Source organism: Eretmochelys imbricata, chromosome 3 (assembly GCF_965152235.1).
Source record: "Eretmochelys imbricata isolate rEreImb1 chromosome 3, rEreImb1.hap1, whole genome shotgun sequence".
Taxonomy (NCBI): Eukaryota; Metazoa; Chordata; order Testudines; family Cheloniidae; genus Eretmochelys; species Eretmochelys imbricata.
In genome coordinates, this window is record NC_135574.1 from 135020861 (window position 1) to 135045728 (window position 24868).

Here is a 24868-nt window from a genome sequence, read left to right on the forward strand (position 1 = left end):
CATAATTCAAGACAAGGACAAGATCTGGACCTGTGGAGCGGCAGGGAGAGTAGATTGGGACAAGAAACCAGAAGGGGTCAGGGTCAGAAACTGGGACTGGAGGCTGATGAAGAGGAGCAGGAAACTGGGAATGGGAGTTGCGGGAGGAGGGACTGGGACTGTTTGAGTAGGAACACTGGGACTTAGGAGGGGACTGGGAGCCGGTAGGTATGGGAGGGGGAGACTCAGATTAGATAAGAATCTGGGAGTAGAGACTGGAAATGGGAATCAGTGGGAAGCTGGGAAAAATGTGTGGGAGGGACAGATCTGATGAAGAGACAGTGTGGTGGGAGAATTGGGATAGTTTGGACAAGACTGGGACAGGGAGCTGTGTGTGTGACTCTGAGATGCACTTGCGCCCAGCCAACCAAGCGAGCCAGATAGCTGTATATCTGTGACTTGTCCCCTTGTTATTACCACTTCTCCAATTAGTGTCATCTACCAACTTTATCAGTGATACTATGTTTTCTTCCAGATCATTGACAGAAATGTTAAATAGCACAGGGCCAAGAACCAATTCCTTTGGAAACCCACTAGAAACACACCCACTTGATAATTCCCCATTTACAGTTACATTTTGAAACCAATCACTTAGCCAGTTTTTAATTTTTAGTGTATACCATATTAATTGTATATTGTTCTAGTTTTTTAATCATGTCATACAAGTCAAGTCAAATGCCTTACAGAAGTCTAATTATATTACATCAACACTATTACCTTTTATCAACCAAACTTGTAATCCAATAATAAAAAATAAATAAATTAGTTGACAGGATCTACTTTCCATAAACGCATGTTGATTGTCATTAATTATGTTACCTTCCTGTAATTCCATATCAACTGCCCTTTTATCATGCCCAGGATGGATGTCAGGCTGAGAGGCCTATAATTATCTGGTTATCCTGTTTACACTTTTAAAAATTGGCACGACATTATCTTTTTATCCAATCTTCTGGACCTTTCCTAGTGTGCTAAGACTAGCAGTCCAGTGAGCTCTTCATCTAGCTCTTTTAAAATTCTTAGGTCAAATTATCTGGACCTGCTGTTTTAAAAATGTCTGACTTTTAGTAACTGCTATTTAACACCCTCCTGAGATACTAATAGAATGGAAAGTGTTAGCATATGAAATGACTACATCATAAGAATGGCCCTACTAGGTCAGACCAAAGGTCCATGTAGCCCAGTATCCTGTCTTCCGACAGTGGGCAGTGCTAGGTGCCCCAGAGGGAATGAACGGAACAGGTTATCCTCAAGTGATCCATCCTCTGTCACTCATTCCCAGCTTCTGGCAAACAGAGGCTAGGGACACCATTCCTGGCTAATAGCCATTGATGGACCCATCCTCCGTGAATTTATCTAGTTGTTTTTTGAACCCTGTTATGGTCTTGGCTTTCACAACATCCTCTGGCAAGGAGTTCCACAGGTTGACTGTGCGTTATGTGAGGAAATACCTCCTTTTATTTGTTTTAAACCTGCTGCCTATTAATTTCATTTGGTGACCGCTAGTTCTCGTGCTATGAGAAGTAGTAGACAACACTTCCTTGTCTACTTTCTCTTCACCAGTTATGATTTTATAGATCTCAATCATATGTCCCCTTAGCCATCTCTTTTCCAAGCTGAAAAATACCAGTCTTATTAATCTCTCCTCATACGGAAGCCGTTCCATATCCCTAATAATTTTTGTCGCATCATTTGTTTTTTTCCCCAAATGCAGAACAGAAATGTTTATTTAACACTTCTGCCATTTTTGCATTATTATTGATAATTCTACCATTTCCATTTAGTAATGGACTAATACTATTGTCATGATTCTTTTTGTTCTTAATATACTTAAAAAACCTTTTTCTTATTGTCCTTAACTCTGCGGGCCATATATTTTTCCTTGTGTCTCTTTGCTTCCCTTATCAATTTTCTATAATTCCTAGATTCTGTTTTATATCCATTACTATCAGCTTTCCCTTTCTTACATTTATTATTTTTTTTATTTTATTTTGTATAGTTGCCTTCACTCCCCGTTTAAACCATGTTGTTTTTTAGGCAGTTTGGCCATCTTTCTTGTTATGTTGGTTATTTAGAAAATCTTGCTCTCCAAATCATTAGATAAAACTGGGAATTTTGCTATATTGGTTTTGTTTTCATAATTCTTTTTGACCTAAACATCCCCAAATGTTATTTTGAATTTATTCTATTTTCCCCTCCTTCTCATAGGTTATTCCATACACTGGGACAATCCTTAGTGGTCTCCTTCCTGGAGAACTAGTTGTAATACAGGGAAGTGTTCCTGATGATTCCGACAGGTAATGTCTAAAGCCATATGACTTTTAAGAGGTTATATTGTGAATGAGCCTTTGAGAAGGCAAGCTGATCAAAACCCAACTAAACAGCTTTTCATAGCTTGTGGGATACACATTCACTGGAAATGTTTTAATTTTTCTATCATAAAATTGGGGCATTATAAACCTGATCCTGCTTCTGTCAGTGGAGAGGCTCATTACTGTAATGAACATTGGATGAGATCCCAAGTTGTGTGACTGAAAATGGCTGAGATCTTTGGAAACAAACCCACAGCCTCAATAACAAACATTTTTCAGTTTTGAAAAAGTAATTAACATTATATTTCAAAGTGACACAATCCTTAAATCTTTAATTTATATTTAAAAACTGAGAACTGCCACCATAGACACTTATAAAATATGTTGATTTATAAAATGCTCTGAATATATACAGTAGTGTCACACAATGCTGAATTTGTGTGTGTGTTAATAGGAAGCTAAGGAGTAAATAAAGGTTTCAAGGTGAAATTTTAAAGAGAATAAGTAACTCCGCACCTTGCTCCCTGGCCTCTGCCCACTTTTTTGTCTCGTCGCTTGGCTCCCTTTGTTTCCTCCCTTTTTTGATCTTATTCAACTTCTTATGATCCAGAAACCTTTTCTCTCTAAGGGCAGTATCTGAAATAATAAAAGTGTTGTCACCTGGAAGAATCAGGCTTCAAATAGCAGGGAGGATGCATGATCTGGTGGCTAAGGTCCAGGATAGGGAATTGAGATCTAGGTTCTATTACCTATTCTTCCACAAGTTTCCTATGTGAATTTGGTCATTTAATTTATTTTTCCATCTTTAAAATGGGAATGAGGATTATTTAGAGGGGTAATGAGGATTAATTTATTGAAGTGTATGAAGTGCTCAGATGTTATGGTGATTAGCACCTGAGAAATGCTTATAAGTTATTCTAGTTCTCAGTAGTAGATTAAGGGGAAGATTTTTGAAAACACATGAGAGTAAGGCACCCAACTCCCATTCATTTTCAGTGGGAGCTGGGAGCATAACTGTCCATTGTGACTTTAAAAATCTTCCCATTTTTGGTTAGATATAAATTAGTATTATGTATGTAACACTTCAGTTTTTTACTTCTAACTGTTTTGTAAACACCATAACTAGGTTTAATGCAAAGTTTTTGTATTAACAACCAAAATGTAATTAGATATATGAATCTGTTGAGAGATCACTTCTGGATGAGCTGAACTGAATGTGTGTTTTAATTTGTGGTCAGGTTCCAGGTGGACTTCCAATGTGGCAGTAGCACAAAACCTCGTGCTGATGTGGCCTTTCACTTCAATCCCCGCTTCAAAAAATCGGGTTCCATAATCTGTAACACTCTGGAAAAAGAAAGATGGGGTTGGGAGGAGATCACTTATGAGATGCCTTTTCAAAAAGGAAAGCCATTTAAGATTGTCTTTATGGTTTTGAAGGATAAATTCCAGGTGAGTCCCTAAGGAAGGTGAATATTTAGCCACTTGTCATGCCATAAACGCAAACTTATTTGGAAGCATCAGTGTCGGTATTGTTTACTGTTATGTACAGTTTAATTACAAAGAGAAACTATAGGCTTTCCCTGAAAGGGGGGCACTGTGGCGTAATGTATGCCTTTACTTTTATATACTTGTACCTGAAGAGTTGTGTGTTGAGGGAGCAAATATCTTCCTGATTATACGAGCTGTTACACAACCCCTCTCCTTTCCCGTGTGCAAAAGGGCTTCTCCTGAACGCGGCAGCCTTCCTGCACACAGAAGAGTGCTGGACAATGCTCTCTGCATCAGTCAGAGGAAGTACTAAAGAGAAACAAATATCTGTCCAGCTCCGTCAGATTGAGATAAGACAAGTGTAGCTCTAAACAGGGCGTTGGAGCTGAGCCCGCGGAGCAGCTCCGGAGCAGTGGAGCTGCAGGTTTTTGCCTGGAGCTGGGGCGGAGCCGGAGCACGGCTCCAAAGCCCTGGCTCTAAATAAGTCTATAGTCCATATGCCATCAAATGGTGATGTGCTGAGAGAATCAAAATATGATGAGAGATGAAATATCAAAACCAAAGTATAAATGTGCAGTAAATTTATCTTTGTTATTGAATGCCATTAAATATTCCACACTATTGTAAAGAAACATAACTAGGCAAGTATTTCTGTTTCTCTACCAAACCCCATGAACCATGGTGTACTTTAACCTTGTTCTGGAGGAGGAAGATGACAATATCTCTGTCTCCACAGCTGTTTAATTCCTGGTTATTACATCTAGTCTTCTCTTGATTTTATCTCCAGGGCTTTTCAGAGTGGCTGGAGTACAGCTTTCTCCACACTACTTGAGGACTACGTTGTAGTTCTTGAGTTAAAGAAACAGATTACCATATTCATTTCAAGTAACACTAGTGAGGTTGTGTAGTAGGGTCATTATGGTGTGGTGCTAATATATAGAAGCGGAAGTGTTTGTGGGTGGGTGGGTGGGGAGAAGGGAATATTTAAACATAACATATTAAGAAAAAGAAATGAAGTCAGCGATTACAAGGTAAACCAAGAAAATCAGACCCCAAAACAGTCAATAGACTTTATGCAACTTAACCATGATTATTATATTACCCATCATGTTCACTATTTCAATTTCAAAATGTGAAGGAAAAGAAAATGAATTTAAACCTAAATTCTTTGTTGTCAAAGGCATGTTCCAAAGCAAGAAGCTAAAACAAAACACGACTGACTAAAATTGAGAGAAATGTAAAGGTTTAGTAGTGATCTTCTGTTGAGTATATAAATACTATTTCAGATATCAGTACATTTCTGCCTTTTTCTGCCTCTTTAGGTGTCTGTAAATGAAAAACATTTGCTGCTGTACAACCACAGAGTTAACCTGGAAAGAATAGATACACTGGGGATATATGGGAAAGTACAGATTCAGACTATAGCGTTTGTTTCTAACAATGTAAGTTGCTGAATTGGATAGTTAATTTTGGGTTGCTTTTCCTTATGTCTTTCTACTTCATATTGTGCTGTACTGAACTAAGATATCAACAGTGAAAATGAAGTAACACAGAAATAAAATCTATATTAACTTCAATATAGAAGTTCAGTAATGTCTCCTGACATATCCAGTATAATGATTTCTTCCCCTATTCATCCCCCCAAAATATTATCTGAATGTTTTGTTCCTTAAATGTCAGATAAACAAGGTTATATTGTACAACTCTGAGCCTTGTCTAGAGCTACAGCTAATCATTCCTCTGCTCAGTGTTCGAATGTCTTTTTTTCTATTTTGGATTTGAATTTTCTGTGTTGGGGAGGGAAGCCCAGCCTACAAACTTACATCACAGTTAATATGAAAAACAGATTGGATGCAGAAATAGGCATGTGTAATTTACCCGCCCTGGAGACAAAGACCAGAATTTTCAGCTGCTTGTGCTTCAAAATGATCCCTGGAGCATCTTTCCCAGAATAATCTACTTCCAAACACTTGCATTAAGACAGAGCTAGAACTCTTTACAGAGTGTTTACTTGTATATGTGACCTTACTTTATCGACCAAAACAAACTCTAAATTGGCTGATTAGATGGTGAATGTACCTTTTTGAGTTTTGAGTCACCCACTGGCTGGGCTTCAATGCTTTGAGATGATATGGAGCAGCACAGTGCTTTCTCCTAATTGATTCAGACAAACTGCCAAATCTGTTGAAGGTGAACCAATGGGAGGGAACTGCTCAGTCGGTCTCTCTCCTGCACAACCCTGTATTAGAAGACAAGACTTCTATTTATTACACAGGAGAGACATGCAAAACCCCACAGACTCTTCAGGTATGAAGGGGCAGATGAGAGTCTCCCCATCCCTCCCTTACTATTCTGGAGGTGAAGCTCAGCCTTCTGGGCTGTCAGTCAAATGAGGCCCTTGTGAAGCAGCCAGGTCCACTGCAACAGCTTCCCTGTTCTTTGTCCTAGCATGAGGAGATTAAGCTTGCTGCAGTAGACAGCAGCATGGGGATTGCCAGCAAAACAGTAAGGGAAGTGCCCCTCTTCACACCAGTGCAGACAGTGGCTAGTGAGTGCAACAAGGCAGCACAGCACAAGGGGTAGGGGAACAGCCCAGAAATGCAGTTAGGTAGGACAATAGTTCTCTCCCCTTCCATACCAAACTCTGACTCATTCCTTTTGTCTGCCTAAGAAGTAAAATTCCTCAGAAACTCAGGCGGAAGTATTTTTTTTTTCTGTGTGAAAGCTCCCTGGATTTCTACCTGCTAATCACAACTTAAATCTTCCTTGTTTTCTACCAAACCTCTAGCCTGACTCAGGTCACCAGGGTAATAACTGTATTGAAGAGAGGCAGATTCTTTTGTATCTGAAAGAAACAGCAACTGAGCTCTGAAGAGGTGTCCACCAAGCTCCTTTATATATGCAGCATGTATGTAGCTCTATATCTGGGTACTTATATGGCCTTCAACATCTAAATGCCTGGATTAAATGTTAACCTGAAGTTGAATGTTTCAGTTTTGGAAGACTGATTCTGGGTGTAGTTTTGGGGCCAGCAAGTGTTGAACATTTTGACCTCTGCCTCCAAGTGCAATACAAAGAGAAAAACACATAAGTTTTCTTAATCGTAGAAGAAAATGATTGTGTAATCACAGGTTTTCTGTTTTTGTATCTTTATAGTTTCTCTGTTGCTGTTTTGAGGCTGACCACAAAGTTGTTTCATTTTCTCTACTTTCTGTTTTCCTTCCCTGCTAGTGGGGACAGTTCTGCTAGCTTATGAATGAAGAACGGCGAGGGTTGCCCTGAACCAAACAGGTTGAGGTTGTGAGCTGATATGAAAGTGGCTAGGCCAAAGCTTGTTCACATTTAGCAACATTTAAATTCAAGATTCAAGTTTCACACCATGTGAATTATGTAATGTAAAAAACCAGATGACTGAAATCCCAAGATCCTCTAGGATCCTATCCCTTAAAAGCCCTGCAGAATTGTCTTCCTCATTCCATTTAGGAATGCTGAATGTGGTGTCCTCCAAAAAATCCCATTAGTACTATATTGAGCATCTGCCTGAAGGGTTACTCAAAAGCAATACAAGATGACAGGTCTCAGGCCTGTCAAGTGAGGGTCCAACCTAGAGCCAGATCCTTTTAGACAGCACAATGTGGTTTCACTAGATAGTCTTTTGAATAACTTTTAACCATAGTCACAGGATTTCCATAGTAGTCTAAAGCCACACATCTTTGTGTATAGTTCTAACAAACTTAGTTTAGAATCAGAATTCTTGAACATGTGATCAGTGATCTCTAAATATCTTTCCTCTGCAGTCTTCACAAGGCTCTCAGCCATCATCTTTAGGAATAACAAAGATAAACTCAGAAAATGTACGTATGCCTATACTGTGGTTATGTGATCTTCCCATTCTTTGATGTTCTAGTTAACTTTATTTATTTATTTGTAGGGAGTAGTGCCTGATGGTTCACAACTTGTAAGTATTGTTTTATATATGAAAATTGCAAATATTAAAACATCTGAATTGGTTTAGCTTCAACTTCCAGCCATTGAATTGTGTTATATCTTTCTCTGCGAGATTGAAGAGCCCATTTTTAAATATTGTTCCCCATGTAGGTGCTTATAGACTGTAATCAAGTCCTGACCTGAAACTATTTGCAAATTTGAAACAAAGAGTTTCGGCCATTCATAAAGTGGCCAGAGGAGTAGGTGTCCCCCCTCCCTCCCCTTTTAACATTTATCCCAGTGGGTAAGGGCACTCTCCTGGGATGGGGTAGACTCAGGTTTAAACCCCTGCTGTGGAACACATTCAGAATGGACTTTTTCAAATCACTGAAAATTCTGAAAAATTTGGTTTGACCAAACCGATTTTGTTTTTTATTGAACTGCCACTGAACCAAAAAATTAAGTGGCAGTGTGCACAGCGCTATGTTGGCGGGAGAGCTTCCCCCGCTGACATAGCTACTGCCACTCGTTGAGGTGATTTTCATATGTCGATGGAAGAGCTCTCTCCCGTCAGCACAGAGCGGCTACACAAGCCATCTTACAGTGGCGCATCTGTATGGGTACCTCTGTGCCGCTGTAAGCTCGCTAGTGTAGACATGGCCTGAATTAATGGGTGAAATTTTAATCCTGTGCACAAAAACTTACCAAAAAGGCAGATAAGCTTGCTCAAGTGCAGATTCCCACTACAGCTCCAACCCTTAAAAGCAAGGAAATATGGATTTAAAGGAAATACCCTGTGACACACTCCTGAAATCAATGATTGTCAATTGGATGGTGCCCATCCCAGAGAAGTACCTTCTACTGAAAGAATTCTACACACTACACTCAGTGCATTCATCTTACTTGCACAAATCCTTAATTCTGATATCAGCACCAATGGCCTGTGCCTGGAACATGGCCAGGGCCCACACTGCTGGAGGAATAATAGTATATTAAGGAGTTCCTGTACATCATGAGGGCTGTAGGCGTAAGAGCTCTGCATGGAGAGGAGTTGCAAGATTCTCACCTAATCACATGCTTCCAGGAGCTGGGGTTTTAACAGACATGTCAACTATCATGAGACTTGTGTTAAAATCATGAGAGTTGGCAACACTGCTGGCACTGAAGTCCCTTTAAATTGAGCCAGAGAAGCCTTTGAAACGCTGATTCCAGCTTAGACAAGTTTTTAGCCTGTGAATTTAATATCAATCCTTTGACACACACACACACACACACACACACACACACACACACCCTGCACCGGCAGGTTCATCATCTCAGGCGGATGATGATGCCCATGTGAAGCCTCAGGGACCCTCCACACCAGCACAGGGGGCTGATTGCAGAATCAGAGGGCTGTTGGTACATTTTTCACAACTTCAGGGCTGTAATGTTAACAATGGGCTTGTTCCAACTCAGTAAACAGCACAAGTCAATTCCATGAAGGGAAACACCCAGTTGCTACTGCAGGTAGGACAAATTTCTTATCTCAGGAAAGTGAAACTTAGTCTGTTGCATTGTCCAGCAGTAGCCATGGCTGCAGAGAAAAATCTCCTGGATGAAGCTCCTTGTACTATCTGTCTGGAGTATTTTAAAGACCCATTGATTATCCAAAAGATTTTAAAAATTAATTATAAACACTAAATAAAGGATCCTGGAATGAACATGCCTATTTGCCTTTCCACCCATAACTTAGATCATCCTAGTGGTGGGTGAAAATAATTAACTAAAAGACATGGAAAATTTGAAAAAGACAAGTAGACATGTTCAGATTACTTAAAAAAATACAAAAGCAGAGACTGTCAGCAGGGAGGTGACTAATGGGGGTCATCAGAATGTGTATTTAAAGCCACAGGCTATAACTCTGAGCACGGTTGCCTTTTCAGGTGGTTCCTTACATTGCAAGGCTTAATTCTGCACTTCGTCCTGGACAGACAGTTGTCATCAAAGGAGAAGTGAATAAAAACCCAAACAGGTCAGTAAATTGCAGTGCTCTTACTTTCTAGTAGCAGATTAAATTGTAACGTAATACTGTCATTGTTCATTACTCCTATTAATATCTGAGTTACTTTGTCATCAAGTCTGATTCTTCCTTACCTGCACCTGCCCAGAGGACACAGATCCTCAATCCTACCTCAAGGTGACCATCTGAAGAGATCTGGATGTCGTTTTCTCAGGAGCCAATCAGCACTGCTCCTGAGTCAGCTTAAAGTGGAGTTCTACTCTCACAAGTGATTGTTTAAGATCTGCACCCTGTGTATACTCAGGGCCACAGGCTGTTGAGTTTAAAATTTATGTTCAGCTCTACAGAACCATCACAGTTGTGTAACATGTTGACACAACTTATCAACCAACCAAATACAAATGATGGAAAGTACAGTTCTTCGTGCAGCCCTATTCTACACATGTGCATGATGCTTCAGTCGTAACACCTCACCTTCCATGGCAGATTACTTCAGACAGATCCAGGAGCTGATGAAATGCATCACTGATTAAGTGCATCCAATCACCTTAGAAGAGGTCCAGGATTCCCACAATAAATTCCTGGACAGTTTGCATACTTATTTCACATGTGTAGCCCTTCCAATCAATGAAGTTTTATTGGAGCCCTCTAAGACTATCTGGCAGACTCCAGTGACAGTACCACCCATTTGTAAAGCATGGTTATAAAAAAAATACTACATCCCAGCCAGAGATTGAGTTTTTATTCACCAAACTTTGATAGTGGAAGAGGTTAATGAGCGCGATAGCCAACACTGTGCTAAATCTGCTTACAATAAGGACCAGAAGAAGCTCAACCTCTTTGTTTGCGGAGCAGTAATCCTTACAACCAATCAGGCACTTATGTCAAGCTATGACTATTTAAATGACAATAATTTAACACCTTTACTGAATATCTATGAAAGGTGCATTGTGAGCAATTCAAGACCATCAGCCAGGAGGGTCAGCTCTTAGTGAGAACCTCATTGCAAGCCTCCATAGATGCAACTGATACTGCTGCATGGTCCATTTCCACTGTGATCATGATGCAACAAGCAACATAGCTCCAGTTGTCAGGCTTCCCTATGGAGGTACTGTAGATAATACTCTTGAGGACCTTCCTTTGGATGGTCGCATATTGTTTTTTGGAGTCTACCAACTACTCCCTTCGCACCTTGAAAGACTTGATGGCTACTCTTAGATCCACTGGGATCTATACGCCTGCAAACAAAATGTTTAGCTAGTCTCAGACGTCAGAGATCTCACCCATTTTTCTAGCTTCTGTAGTTCACCGAAACTCTCAGCCAAGAGGCCCTGAATATTCAAAAAAGAAGACTGCTGATGCCATAGCTACTTCATCCCAGCCACCATGTCATCCAAGCATCAGTTTTGATGGTTTGGCCAAGAGTCTGAACCACTCACTCCACAGAGATTTACTGCAGCATTATTCCATCCTCCTCACCCCTTTTGGATACCACCTCTCCCAATTTCAGTCTGCATGGGAGAACATAACATCTGACATATGGGTTTTGGAGGTCTTAACATTGGGGTTATTCCATCAAGGTCATGTCCGTCCATCCCTCCCTCCTGCCCTCCTTCCCCATCCCTCTTCAGGGACCTATCTCATGATCAGTTCCTGAGTGAGGAAGTTGCGTCTTTCCTATGCATAGGAGCCGTAGAACCAGTTCCACTTCAGCACAGGGGGAAAAGGGTTTTATTCAAAGTACTTTCTAGTCTCCAAAAAGAATGGGGGATGAAGGCCAATATTAGCAGAAAACAGAAATTCAAGATGGTGATCATTACAGGTATAAGTCCCGCTCTAGATTCCAGGGATAGGTTTGCATATCTCAACCTTCAGGACACACATCTCCATATTGCAATTCACCCCCTCACAAGAGGTTCCTTTGATTTACAGGTCAGCCACGTAAATACCGCGTGCTCCCTTCTAGCCTCTCCTGTGTGTCCAGGGTATTCTCAAAGGCCCCGGCAGTTGTGGTTGCTCCTGAGTGTCCTTTAGGCGTAACTGTCTTCTCTTAACTCGATGATAGGAATCAGCCTGAGTAGCCAATCAGGAGGTTCTATTGGCCGTACAAATGACAAAGTCCTTGTTTTACCTTTACGGCCTCCAGATCAGTCTCAAAAAGATCATTCTGATTCAGGTTCAACAGATTTCATAGGAGCCTCTCAAGGTTGTGACAGCTGTGGACAGGTTTGTGAATCTACAGAAACTTATTGCTAAGATTTCATCAAGGAACTGTGTCTTCAGCTGTCGGGTGATATGGCAGCATGCGTCTTCATGATCCAGCATGCCAAATTACTCTCCAGTGTTTCCAGGAATGGCGCAAGACAGTCGACAACCCAATAAGCAGTCTCAACAGACAGGTCTCCATTCCTCATTGGGTTCTGGACTTGCTCAGTTGGTGGAAGAACACCTTCAAAGTCTGTGCAGGAATTCTCTTCTTTCCAGCTGCTCCAACTGCTATCATCATTTCAGACTCATTTCTTTTGGGATGGGGAGAGCATGTTGGCACTCGCATCATCCAGGGCAAATGGTTTTCACAAGAGAGTCTTCTGCATGTCAACATTCTGGAGTTGAGGGAAGTCAGCTTGCTTCCACTTCTGCCGCTGATCCAAGCCAAATCCATCAAGATCATGGCAATGTGGCCTGCATGTTCTACATCAATCAGGGTGGAGAGCACACACCTCCTCACTCTGTGCTGAAGGAATAAAACTCTGCAATTGGTGCATGGTCACCAGATATTCTTCTCAGCTTCTCACATTCTGGGTATCTAGAACACCATGGCTGATGATCTCAGCAGGCACCTCTCCCAGAATTATGAGTGGGAATTGGATTCATGAGTCCTCAACAGCATATTTCTAACCTGGGGATTTCCAGAAGTGGAACTTCTTGCCAATGCAACCAAAGAAAAGAGCAAGAAGTTTTGCTCAAGAGTGGGTATTGATCATCAATCTCAAGATGCTTTCCTCATTTAATGAACAAAGGCTTTCTTTGTGCTTATCCACTAGTGTCCTTGTTCTTGAAAGTTCTCAACAAGATCAAGCAGGACAAAGAAAAGGTCATTTTGTCTGCTCCAACTTGGCCAAGACAAGTTTGTTATCCTCGTCTTATTTGGTTTACTTCTCACCCACTGTGGCAACTTCCAATCAGTTCCCATCTGTTATTGCAGGATGTCGGTCAGACACTTCATCCCAAGCTGCAAGTTCTGCGGCTCCAGGCATGGCTCCTTGATGGTTCTTGGAGTTAGAGACTTCCTGTTCAACATGTGCTGTTAAACAGTAGAAAGGAGTCCATGCAACATACTTAACTTCAGAAGGGAAGGAGATATTACTTCTGGTGTATCTGCTCTTCTTTTCACTGTCCTACACTACCTGTTGGAATTTTAAAAAATCAGCTCTTACTAGGAGTTCTGTCATTCATTCATCAGCGATCCCTCGATTCGAGGATGATCGGTAACACAGATTTACATATGGGTCCTGAGATGCCACAGATCCAACCACAGTAGGTACAGATATTTCCTGGTGGGTCAGCTGCCTGCTGGGAGAAAGTTCTTTCAAGGTACACTTGGTGGCTATGACAGCCTTTCATTTACTGGTCGAAGGCTTTTTGGTTTTTGTTCACTCTGTCAAGATTGCTTGCTGAGGTCTGACGAATCTTTTCCCACAAATTAGAAAACATACTCCTATATGAGACTTGAACCTTGTCCTTATGCCTTATAAAACGCTGCTTTGAACCACTAACTATAAGTTCGTTGCTTGACCTATCAATGAAAATAGCTTTCTTGGTGACCAACACTTCTGCCAGGAGGGTTGGAGAACTGGGGGCTTTAATGGCAGAAACCACCTTTCCCCATTTACAGTGTTCTTCAAGGAAAAGGTCTTGTTGTGATCACATCCTAAGTTTTTACCTGAAGTGTTGGCTGAATTTCATATTATCAACCAGATCATTCACCTCCTGTTTTGTTTCTCCCCCCCGCTCCCCAAAACTGCATCAGACAAGGAAGGAAGCTGCCTTCCACACCCCGATGTCAGAAGGTATTTGGACAATACTAAACCATTCAGAAAGTGTCCCACACTCTTTGTGTCAATTGCAGAAAGATCCAAAGGATCCACAGTCTCCACCCAGACTTCCAAGATGGATCTCTGAGTGTATCATTTCATGTTATGACTCAACATTCAGTCTCCTTGTAGAATTTTAGCCCATTCTATGAGGTTGCAATCTACTTCCATGGCATTGCTCAATGTTCCAGTTACTGAAATTAGCAGAGCTGCAACATGGACCTCAGTACATACTTTCTCAAACTACTGTGCTTTGGTTCATGCCTCTAGAGTTGATGCTGCAGTTGGCAATGAAGTTTTGTCTTCAGCATTAGACTCTATTCCAAAGATCACTTCTCCCTACAGGAATACTGCTCTGAAGTCACCTTTAGAGGAGCAGACATAGGGACACTACTCAAAGGAGGAGAGGTTACTTATGCTGTGTAGTAACTGGTGTTTAAGATGTGTCCCCCTTTGGGTGCCCCACTTCAGGTGCCCATGAGCCCTCCTTCCCCATTGCTTCGGAGTTTCCTCTGCTGAACTTTGTGGTAGAGAAGGAACAAGGGGGGTTCACCCACGCAGCCTCATGCCCCATACTAAGGATACACAGGGCTGCGTGGAGGGCACATACATGAGCCTAATGGGCACTGGTACCGACGATCTCTGATCAAAAGTGCAGGAGATGCATGCGCACCTTAAGTGGACCACCCATAGGGAAACATATCTTGAAGAACTCCAGGTGAGTAATCTCACCTTTTGTGTTAGGATTAGGCATGGACTATTTCAACCAAACTGAGTATTTCAGAATGGAGAATGAATACAGGGAGCTAAACTGGGAGTGTCTCAGTGTAGCCTTAATTTATAACACACAACATCAAACCAACGCTACGCATCATGTTACTAACAATGTAAGACGCTCATATGTGCCCGCTGGATTTAGCATTGAACAATTCTTCCTGTCACAGGAAACAAATTTTCAGTGTGATGCTATGGACACTATGACAGAAGACAAGTATATGTACTCTTTTAAAAATGATTCTCAATAAAAGATGAGCAGCAGGAAAAAGGAACACTGATCTAAGAGAAAAATGTAAGGGTCCAATCCAGCAAACAATTATGTACAAGTGTAGTGACTCTTGCTGGATCGAGGCACTAGATTTGCAATCTTTCCAACTAGGATTTATGTCAAGGTAAGTATTTTTTGATTTAACAGCTTTGATGCTTGCTAAGTGCCTAATGAACATAACAGCTGTAGCCTATAGGATTAACCTGCTTGCTTGCATATATATCTTTTCGTATAGTTTAAGGATTTGGTTTATTGTAATAGGTTTATAGATTTATATTTAAAGAAAGTTCAGCTGTAATGCAAGGGCTCTACAGGCCATATCCTGTATGTTGAGCTAAGGGAAAGTTGGCATATCTATGTCTGGGATCTTTCACCTAGATAGATAATGGTAAAATGGCATAGGGGGTTTCCAAGTCTATACCCTCAAGCTTAAGAGGTACACCACAAGGAAAGAACCAAAATAACCGGGAGAACAAAAATAACGTGTGTATAATCTAATGTAATTAATATGTGTGTACATGTCATCAATACGTACAAACATACTAGCCTCTGGAGTAAGTGTACCCTTACATTTTTGTGGGTAAAAAATAAAGTTTGGGCATAAAAGGAGGGTTCAGACACCTGTGCCCTATAAAAGAGGGCCTTGCTAGAAGGCCTGTACTTGTTTTTCTTAAACTTTCTAAGTTCCAAGGGGACTAGGCTAAGCTTGGTTTCCCTAAGCTTTTGTTCTTAGTTTTATTAGGTTTTAAGTTTGTTAGTTATATAAACTCTAAGTTAGCTTCAATAGCTCTTAGCTCTAGCTTCTTCTAAGATTTGCACCTCTCACTCAAGAATTAAGGAACCTGAACCGCCAAAGGCGAGACTGGTCCTGTCTCTCTCACCACCAGGTTATCAAAAAAGAGTGTAAGGATATTAATCAAAGCTTAATTATACCATATGTATCTTTTAAATAGCAGTAATACAATTTTAACTTTGTAACTCTAATTATTTTACCATTTAATTAAAACTTCATTTATTTTAATAAAAAGTCTTTAAGGCTATATTTGTCTCAGTGTGAGCTTCCTGTCATACCACCAAGGGTCCTCTGTAAAGCCTACTTTGGAACAAAAACCTTATCTTCTAATCAAACAAATTGGCAAGCCTAAAACCCATTAATTTGGATAGTATATTATTAACCTCCTAAATCAGGGGAGATATAATTGCTCTCTATAAATATATCAGAGGGATAAATACCGGAGAGGGAGAGGAATTATCTAAGCTCAATACCTACGTGGACACAAGAACAAATGGATATAAACTGGTCATTGGGAAGTTTAGACTTGAAATTAGATGAAGGTTTCTAACCATCAGAGGAGTGAAATTTTGGATTAGCCTTCCAAAGGAAGCAGTGGGGGCAAAAGACCCATCTGGCTTCAAGATTAAACTCGGTAAGTTTATGGAGGAGATGGTATGATGGGATAACATGATTTTGGCAATTAATTGATCTTTAAATATTTATGGTAAACAGGCCCAATGGCCTGTGATGGGGTGGGATCTGAGTTACTACAGAGAATTCTTTCCTGGGTATCTGGCTGGTGAATCTTGCCCAGATGCTCAGGGTTTAGCTGATCGCCATATTTGGGGTCGGGAAGGAATTTTCCTCCAGGGCAGATTGGAAGAGGCCCTGGAGGCTTTTCCGCCTTCCTCTGTAGCATGGGGTACCGACCACTTGCTGGAGGATTCTCTGCTCCTTGAAGTCTTTAAACCACGATTTGAGGACTTCAATAGGAGATGAAGTGAGCTATAGCTCACGAAAGCTCATGCTCAAATAAATTGGTTAGTCTCTAAGATGAAGTGAGCTGTAGCTCACGAAAGCTCATGCTCACATAAATTGGTTAGTCTCTAAGATGAAGTGAGCTGTAGCTCACGAAAGCTCATGCTCACATAAATTGGTTAGTCTCTAAGGTGCCACAAGTACTCCTTTTCTAATAGGAGCTCAGACATAGGTGAGAGGTTTTTTGCATCAGTGGGTGGGTGAGGTTCTGTGGCCTGCGTTGTGCAGGTCAGACTAGATGATCATAATGGTCCCTTCTGACCTGAAAGTCTATGAATCTATCTATGAATCGGGCAACACAACTCAGTGTATCGCTAAGATAATTATTGTATATTTGCTGAATTTTTCATTAAATGTGCTGCACTCTGTCTGGGATGTATGTGTGGTCTCTTGCTAAGGGTAATCTTAAAATGTTTTTCAGTTTTGCTGTTAATCTAAAACCAAGTGACTCAAAGGATATTGCACTGCATCTGAATCCCCGAATGAAAACAAAAGTTTTCGTGAGAAATTCCTACCTTTGTGATAGCTGGGGAGAAGAGGAAAAAGATGTCACTAATTTCCCTTTCAGCCCAGGAATGTACTTTGAGGTAAGGTTACATCAATTAGGATTAAAAAACCAAACAATGCCTGTGTATTAATGAATGGAAATAGTTAAATGATAGCCTTTTTATCTCATGTAGTTAGCAGGAGTTAAGATTCAGGGACAATAACTTTCTTAAATGTGAGTGTAACTGTTTGGGACTGAATCTAAAAAAGCAGCTATAAAAGTTAAAATTGATTCAAAGTATGTTACTGCTATGAAAAAAATACTTCAACCCCCCTTTCTCCTTTGAACAAGTGAAAGTGCCTGAATTAGCCTTTACCTGTTGCAAGTGATATTTTCAGTAAACTATGCTCTGTATGTCCAAGCTGCATTCTTTCCCTTGCAGTTTTAATATTAAACTAAAATATATATATATATTTTTAGTAAGGTCCTACACTTAAGAGCGGAAGCTAGGTTTGTCTGATTCTGAATTAGACCACCAGAGTCTTCATTTTAATCAAATTAAAACTTAAGTGAAAACCTGTTGTGTTCCTGTTCTTGCTTTCAGTTGTTAATTTTCTGTGATGTTCATCAGTACAAGGTTGCTATAAATGGTGTGCACATCCTGGAGTACAAGCATCGATTTAAACAACTTGAAAAGATCAGCGTATTGGAGGTTACTGGAGACATTCAGTTACTGGATGTGAGGAGCCTGTAGCATCATATTCTTCCACCCTCTGTTGCCCTTTACTCAGTACAAACTGGTATTGAATAGCCCAGATCCATGTCCCATTTATCCAAGTTTCTGTATTGGTGCTTATCACAAAGTTGAGCCCCAGGAGTCAAAATCCTATTAGACTATATCTTCCCCAGTTTTCAGTATTTTGGCAAACTAAAGTCACTTTATCTGCTTCAGTAGGCATAGATCTCCTGTTATATGAAGAATTCAATTACTGTACCTAGCAATATAAAGATTTGCTTTATAGTATTAGAATTGCAAAATATTTTGTAAATTAGAACACAGAAGGCTGTACTATGGAATGCTAATAACTATAAATTCAATATTGTCTGTTGATAAGAGCTGGACTGAAATATGATCTGTATCTGAAAATGGACTGTCAACCTCTTGAGATCTAATCAAGTTCTAAGTATATTTGAAGCCTTATTGTTTATATGCAATGTTAAAGAGGAATTATGTAAGGAAAGAATGTACTCTAATTTTAGGGAGAGCATATCTGCAGTCTCATTGGTTTTTATAAAAAGAAAAGGAGTACTTGGGGCACCTTAGAGACCTTACAGCTGTAGCTCACGAAAGCTTATGCTCAAATAAATTGGTTAGTCTCTAAGGTGCCCCAAGTCCTCCTTTTCTTTCTGCGAATACAGACTAACACGGCTGCTACTCTGAAATCTGGTTTTTATGTTAATATAACTTGAAATTAGTAGTAAACTGGAATAATGCTATGATGAATCAGAACCCTGCTATATTAAACTAGTGAACGTTAGTGGTAGCTCTACATCTTGAAAAGGTATTTCAGCCCCAAACCTAAAACATCTAACCTAAGCTACCTCACAGCATGTCAGCTTTGCTGAATTTTTTTGAAAACAAAACACCCTCCCTGGGGTCCAAGTGATATTTTATTTTCTTGTCTATTGCACTGCAGCACAGATGCTCTAAGCCACTTCCTTGACTCTCATAGTTATGTCAGCTTCTGCTGCTAAGTGGCAATTCTTCAACAAAAAAACTTCAAAAACAGACTCCAACGAGAGACTGCTGAATTGGAATTAATTTGAAAACTGGATACAATTAACTTAGGCTTGAATAAAGACTGGGAGTGGATGGGTCATTACACAAAGTAAAACTATTTCCCCTTGTTTATTTTCCCCCCTACTGTTCCTCAGACGTTCTTGTCAACTGCTGGAAATGGCCCACCTCGATTATCACTACAAAAGGTCCTCCCCCCCCCTGCTGGTAATAGCTCACCTTACCTGATCACTCTGGTTTCAGTGTGTATGGTAACACCCATTGTTTCATGTTCTCTACGTATATAAATCTCCCCACTGTATTTTCCACTGCATGCATCTGATGAAGTGAGCTGTAGCTCACGAAAGCTTATGCTCAAATAAACTGGTTAGTCTCTAAGGTGCCACAAGTTCTCCTTTTCTTTTTCCGGATACAGACTAACTATTCTGAATCCTTCAATCAGGCCCATTTAAAAGTGCCCACACTAGACAGTGTTACACTGGCATGTAATTTAGATTTACTTTTCACTGTTAAGTCTTTTAAATGAAAAGTACGTTCCAGCTAAAACATGCTTCTGTAAATAGCCTCCTCACTAAACATTTAACCTCAGCCTAAGAAAAGTTGATTTTTACCGCAATTGCCTGGCTATCTAAAGAGCACTACGTAAAGATTATTTTCAGTTAATTTCACTTTTCTCCTAAAGTCCCTGTGTAAGTTTGACTTCTGCTCTGTAGTGTAAATCCTGCAATGCGAACAAAGTTCTTATTTTCTAAACTCCTTTGAAGTTGGATTCTTGTATAGTCATCTATGGTCAACAGCCTTAAATGGAGTATTGCTGGCTTCTTCACTTATTTTCTTCCACAGTTAAAAAGAAGAGACAGGAATAGAAAAGGTAACATCTGCCCATTCATTCTTCATGAAAGATTCTGAAACCAAGGTAGTTAAACTAGCACATCTAGACAAAATACCTGATTTTCACAAATGGGTACACACAGTTGTAAGAACCTAATTCACATCACTAGTAACGTGCACATCCCTGTGGCGTATCAGACTTATGGCATAATGGTGATTATAGTAATCACTTTTTAAAGAAAACAGCTACAAAGAAAACACTAATTTAACAACTACTGTTTGAGGTTATAGGCTGGTATAATTGAGACTCAAATCCCACAGAGCATAAAGGATGAGTGATTTAAACTACTGAGTTAACTACTGTAAAGAAAACGTCTCACAAAAATGTAGCTTCTGTAGTCAGGGACTCTGCTACTAGAAAATGCTTACGGTCACCATAAATGACTAAAAAGCTGCAGTACAAACTTAACAGGATAGAAACTAAGTTTAGGAAAAAAAACAAAAAATCCAGAAGTCTGTCCCTTCTAAAACCTTGCAGCACATTTTAGTTTATGAAAATTCATCCCCATTGTCTTTCCTGAACTGAATTCATACAACGGTTTCTACAAGTCACAGTATACAGAAGTCAAAAAGCCATCCTGTAATATTTTCAATTTATTAATAACCATGGAAATTGTCATGACCCTGAACAGCATATAGGCAAGATCTTCACAGTCTACTAAAAAAAAGGTGTTACTCTTAATTGGAGTGACATAGTAACTTTGTGGCAATATGATTAGCTCTTTTATGTGAGACAGACATTCACATCTCATGACTGAGACGTTACGACAAAGAGGCAATGGTGTTTCTTAGAAGTAGCTGTGGAGTGGTTCTCCTAAAATAACTTCCAGTTGCTGAATTGTCTTCTGGCACTGGTGTTCTACTTCTTCACATTCATCTAAAAAGCAAACATGAACAAAGAGGTAACTAACCTATATGCCCTATCTCCACCCTCACCACTTTTCTTATGTTGTAAGATCTCCCCACACCCCGTTTCATGGGTGTGTCTTTTCACACTGTATGCTCCTTTGGGCAGGGTGTTCGGGATGCACTTATGGTGTTTGGGAAGCATTTACTAGTTGAGCATTACTGCAGCTGAAAAGATAATGCAACAAAAATATTTCTGAAATAAAGTGGTTTGTCCACTCACAAGAGTGCGGTAAATGTAGTAACGCTTCATAAAAACCTGTCCTAAAACCAGTGCCACAGTCTGATTGTTTGGGACTTAAGTGGTGCACAGGCCCAGTGCACAGAGGTGAATTCCCATCAGTTAGTCTATGGCTCCTAAAACAATGCATCCACTTGTTAACTAAAATTAAAAGTCCCATTAACACCTCACGTATCAAGTCCCAGTATACTAATTGGTGTACTTAGCCAATGTCATAGTCACTGATTATTCTTTTAAAAAAAGAAGTTATCTAACACTCAGGACAGTGGATTTTTAATATTTGTCAGTGGTCGATCACTGTCTTTGTTAAAGGTTTGTTTTGTATTGTACGAGTATTTCAAAATGGACAACCCAAATATCTTGGTTGTCAACTGAAGCATTGTAGGACATTACCTTCCATTAGCTCAGCTAAGAAAGGGATGGATTCTGGCAACAGCACCATGTAGTTCTCCTTTAGTTTCCCTGCAAGTTCTACCAAAGTAAGCAGAGCAGCAAATCGGACCTACAATAAAAAAACCAAAACCAAACCTAAGCCACTATATAGGGAAACAAGCAATACAGCATATTCTCAAACATACCTTTTAATACTCCATGTCTTAGATCAATTTAGTTCCCTTTCCATTCTCCTCCCAGTGCCTTTATTTGGGGAGAGGGGTAATAAAGTGAATTCTGGGAACTGAAGTTTGCTAAACTACTTGGAGCCAGAGAGCCTGCACTCTACAGGAGAGGCTAATGTAGTTCAGTCTCCCATATACATAAAAATTTAGAGCCAGTCACATCTTGCAGGGGAAAAGGACAGAAAATTAGTCAAGAATTAAGCCTGGTTGAAGTGATTAGAGACATTAAGGAGGGATGGTTTTGTTAGGAGGAGGAAATTTTCAAAGTTAGCTGATAGACTGGACTCCTTTCATGAAGTCTTCAAAACATTTCCACCTCCAATGGGTCCTGAAGCACACCCAGACGGTTAATGATTCTGACCAACAGAACGGCAAAGTGAAAGGACCCCCATGTAGAACACTGCCACCACCTCCCTCTACATTACATCAGTGGAGCTCCAGCACTTTTGCCGACTGCAATGGCGACAATACCATTGGAGGAGCGAGACCAGTCTTTTAAGAGGAAGAGCCCAAACCAGTTAGGACATCAAGTGTAGTCCCAAGCTGCAACTTAAGTACTGTCTATAGAACTATTTTTAGAGCGCTAATGTGATCCCCGCAGGCCTGAGTGTCCACGCAGGGTGGGAGGCTCACTTCCGTGGTCTGTGTAGACATACCTTAAACATCAAGACAAACAGCTTGAATCCCACCAGGGAGCCTATAACCCTCCAGCAAAGCTTACAGAGCTCTGGTGTTTGTGCTCTTGAAATACTAGCCCTCTTAATAAAATGACTGCTGCATTCTATGTCAGTTCTAGGCTCCAGCTGGTCTCAAGGTGTAGCCCAAATTGAATGCATTATTGAAGGCCTCTTCATAACAAAACGACAAATAAGTGTAGCAGGTTCATATACAAAATAAAAGGTCTCTCTTTGTATTAAAAGCTGAAAGCTGTGCTCCTAACTAGTATGGGGTCCAATGAGATCCATAGACTACACACCAGGCTCAAAAAGATAGGCTATGTTTGCTTTTGAAGTTGTGATTAACGCTTCCTAATTCTTCCAGTTGCTCCCCACAACCTATCAAAATTAGCTGAGTCTTAGCCAGTTCGCCCTCATCACAATCCCACTCACAAGACAGTAAGTCAACTGTTCTGCTCCATCAGCAAGCCTTGCAGAAATAGAGCTGGGTGTTATCAATTTACTGAAGACCTCACAACCTGTCATTCCTCATTAACCATCCTAAGGGCCTAATATACTTGGGCATGGGAGGATTAGATTTTTATCCATAAATGTAGATGTCACCATACACAAACAAACCCATGAAGATTTTTTTCCTTTGATAATCAAAATGCTGCTTGAGAACTTAAGAGTTTGGTTTGTATACTTTGACATGTGGTGTTGACAATTTGTGTTTTAATGGTTATAAGGTTTTAACTTTTTGAATCTCAACATCTACTGTCATTAAATAAATTGCTTGACCCCCCCCGTGAAAACGTAAATAGATAAAAATTGAAAAAATGCTTAAAGATGAACATGGATATCTTAAAATTATCAAATATAAACATTGAATTCTGCCACACTTAGATATACTATAAATGTGTGTGGAACATTTACAGTGTATCTAACACATATAAATGTGTTAGATATAAATATAAATGTGGAACATGAACAAAAGGAAGACACAGTGAAACCCTGCTAAAACATAGGTCAGTCCTTGGGGGCTGATGAACAATTGCCCATAATTATCTTCTGGCATCCATTCTGAAGCTATTGCATTCACACTATAGTAAAGGACCATCTGTATTAATAATACCAGTGTGTTATCTCATAAAGAGCAAATTTCATGTCAAGCAATGACCCAGCCAACCCACAATCTGCTTTCTATGCACAGCAGTTTAAACACACTCATATTCAACTTGGAGATAATCCAGCTTCATACCTTAGGTGAGGTGTGCCTTGTCTTCAGCAGAATCTGGTAGTTTAGTGGTTTCCATAGAGAATCATCTGCCATTGCAATTGAAAACTGAGCTATACATGGAATCAGGTGCATGGTCACTCTTTCCTGGAAGTTCTCTTCTCCTCCAAGCATGTTTTCTAGCTGCAGGAGTAAAATGATCACAAAGCAAGTCAAACAGAAAGGCCCAACTGTTTAACTGAGGCTTAAAAACATCCTGCTGCCCTCTCACCCTGCAACATCAGGTTAACGTTTCGCAACACACGAGTTCAAAGCCTAATGGAGGGAGATTCCAAAGGCCAGAGTATTAAGGAAGATAAACAGCAGTAAGATGAAAAATCTAAGAAGTTACATTTTAAAATGTTGATTCCCCTAAAATCTTTCAGCTATGAACTCCTTCTTCTGGGCTTAAGATTTAATGGTACCATTGTTTACTGGCGCATGAAAAATACAGGTTTAAATTCTTTGGGGTGCCATATCTTTGACTGATAAATGCTGTCTGAGAGCCCGCAGAGGGAGTGTACTTGGCCAGCAGGAGTTGGGGGAGGAGACAGAAAAAACTTCTTCATGCAGCAATGACCCATCCAACTTGGGAGTGGTGTTGGCTGGCACTGCAGAATATCTAATTGTGTGATGGGGCAGTTTAAAAGGTCCGAGCAAAGGAGAAGGAGCTGGAAACTCCTGAGCTTTGGGCAAGTCACTTAATCCTTCCAATACCCCAGTGAGGTAGGTAAGTATTAATTTCTCTATTTTGTAGTATGAGAAAACTGAGGTGCAGGGTTATATTTAGGTAACGCGTTGAAGTGCTTTGAAGACAAATACTAAAATAATAATAATACGATTACTGAAAATAAAACGGGAACAAGGAGAGATTAATCCAAAGAAGGCCAAATCCATGACAAATTACAAGGAATATAATCTGAATATTTAATAGTCAGCAATAAACCTGTTAAACGAAATGGGAATACAATACTTGGATAATCCAGCAATAGTCTCCTTTCAATGTACGTGTCAGTACCTGGTCAACTAGGGGCACCATCAAGGTTTCTGCTCTCTCTTTGCTTACAAAACGCTGGGTATCAAAGAGGAAGATTTTGTGCAAACAGTCAAGGATGAACTGCAGCAATAAGCAGCTCTTTTCAGTACTGTTCTCAGAGTCAAAGAAAGCTTCATCTGCACGTGGGGAAAAGAAGGAAAGGAAAAACCATGAAGAAGCCACTCGTTCTGCAAACACCAGGAATTAGAAATATTGTTAGCTGTTCATGGAACTGGCTAT

At 40.2% G+C, this 24868-nt stretch overlaps 2 protein-coding genes across 6 annotated transcripts in view; one reads left to right on the forward strand and one right to left on the reverse strand.

Annotated features, from left to right (window-relative positions):
- The window catches only part of LGALS8 (galectin 8), a 40569-nt gene that overhangs the window by 4304 nt on the left and 11397 nt on the right, over positions 1–24868 (forward strand). Inside the window, exons 3-10 of one of the 5 annotated variants that reach the window (XM_077813453.1) lie at positions 2248–2336; positions 3590–3800; positions 5162–5281; positions 7637–7693; positions 7771–7797; positions 9692–9780; positions 17142–17307; positions 17812–19383. In XM_077813453.1, the coding sequence (XP_077669579.1) occupies positions 2248–2336; positions 3590–3800; positions 5162–5281; positions 7637–7693; positions 7771–7797; positions 9692–9780; positions 17142–17307; positions 17812–17961 (909 nt within the window). In that variant the 3' untranslated portion in view covers positions 17962–19383. Of the gene's footprint in view, positions 1–2247; positions 2337–3589; positions 3801–5161; positions 5282–7636; positions 7694–7770; positions 7798–9691; positions 9781–17141; positions 17308–17811; positions 19384–24868 lie in introns of those variants that run through there. The other 4 variants (XM_077813456.1, XM_077813454.1, XM_077813455.1 and 1 more) reach the window with 4 other exon arrangements.
- Positions 20479–24868, reverse strand: part of HEATR1 (HEAT repeat containing 1) — a 53027-nt gene continuing 48637 nt past the window's right edge. The window contains exons 42-45 of the mRNA XM_077813452.1: positions 24611–24765; positions 23578–23736; positions 21437–21545; positions 20479–20773 (exon numbers count right to left, since the gene is read on the reverse strand). Of these exons, the coding sequence (XP_077669578.1) occupies positions 20685–20773; positions 21437–21545; positions 23578–23736; positions 24611–24765 (512 nt within the window). The 3' untranslated portion in view covers positions 20479–20684. The remainder of the gene's footprint in view (positions 20774–21436; positions 21546–23577; positions 23737–24610; positions 24766–24868) is intronic.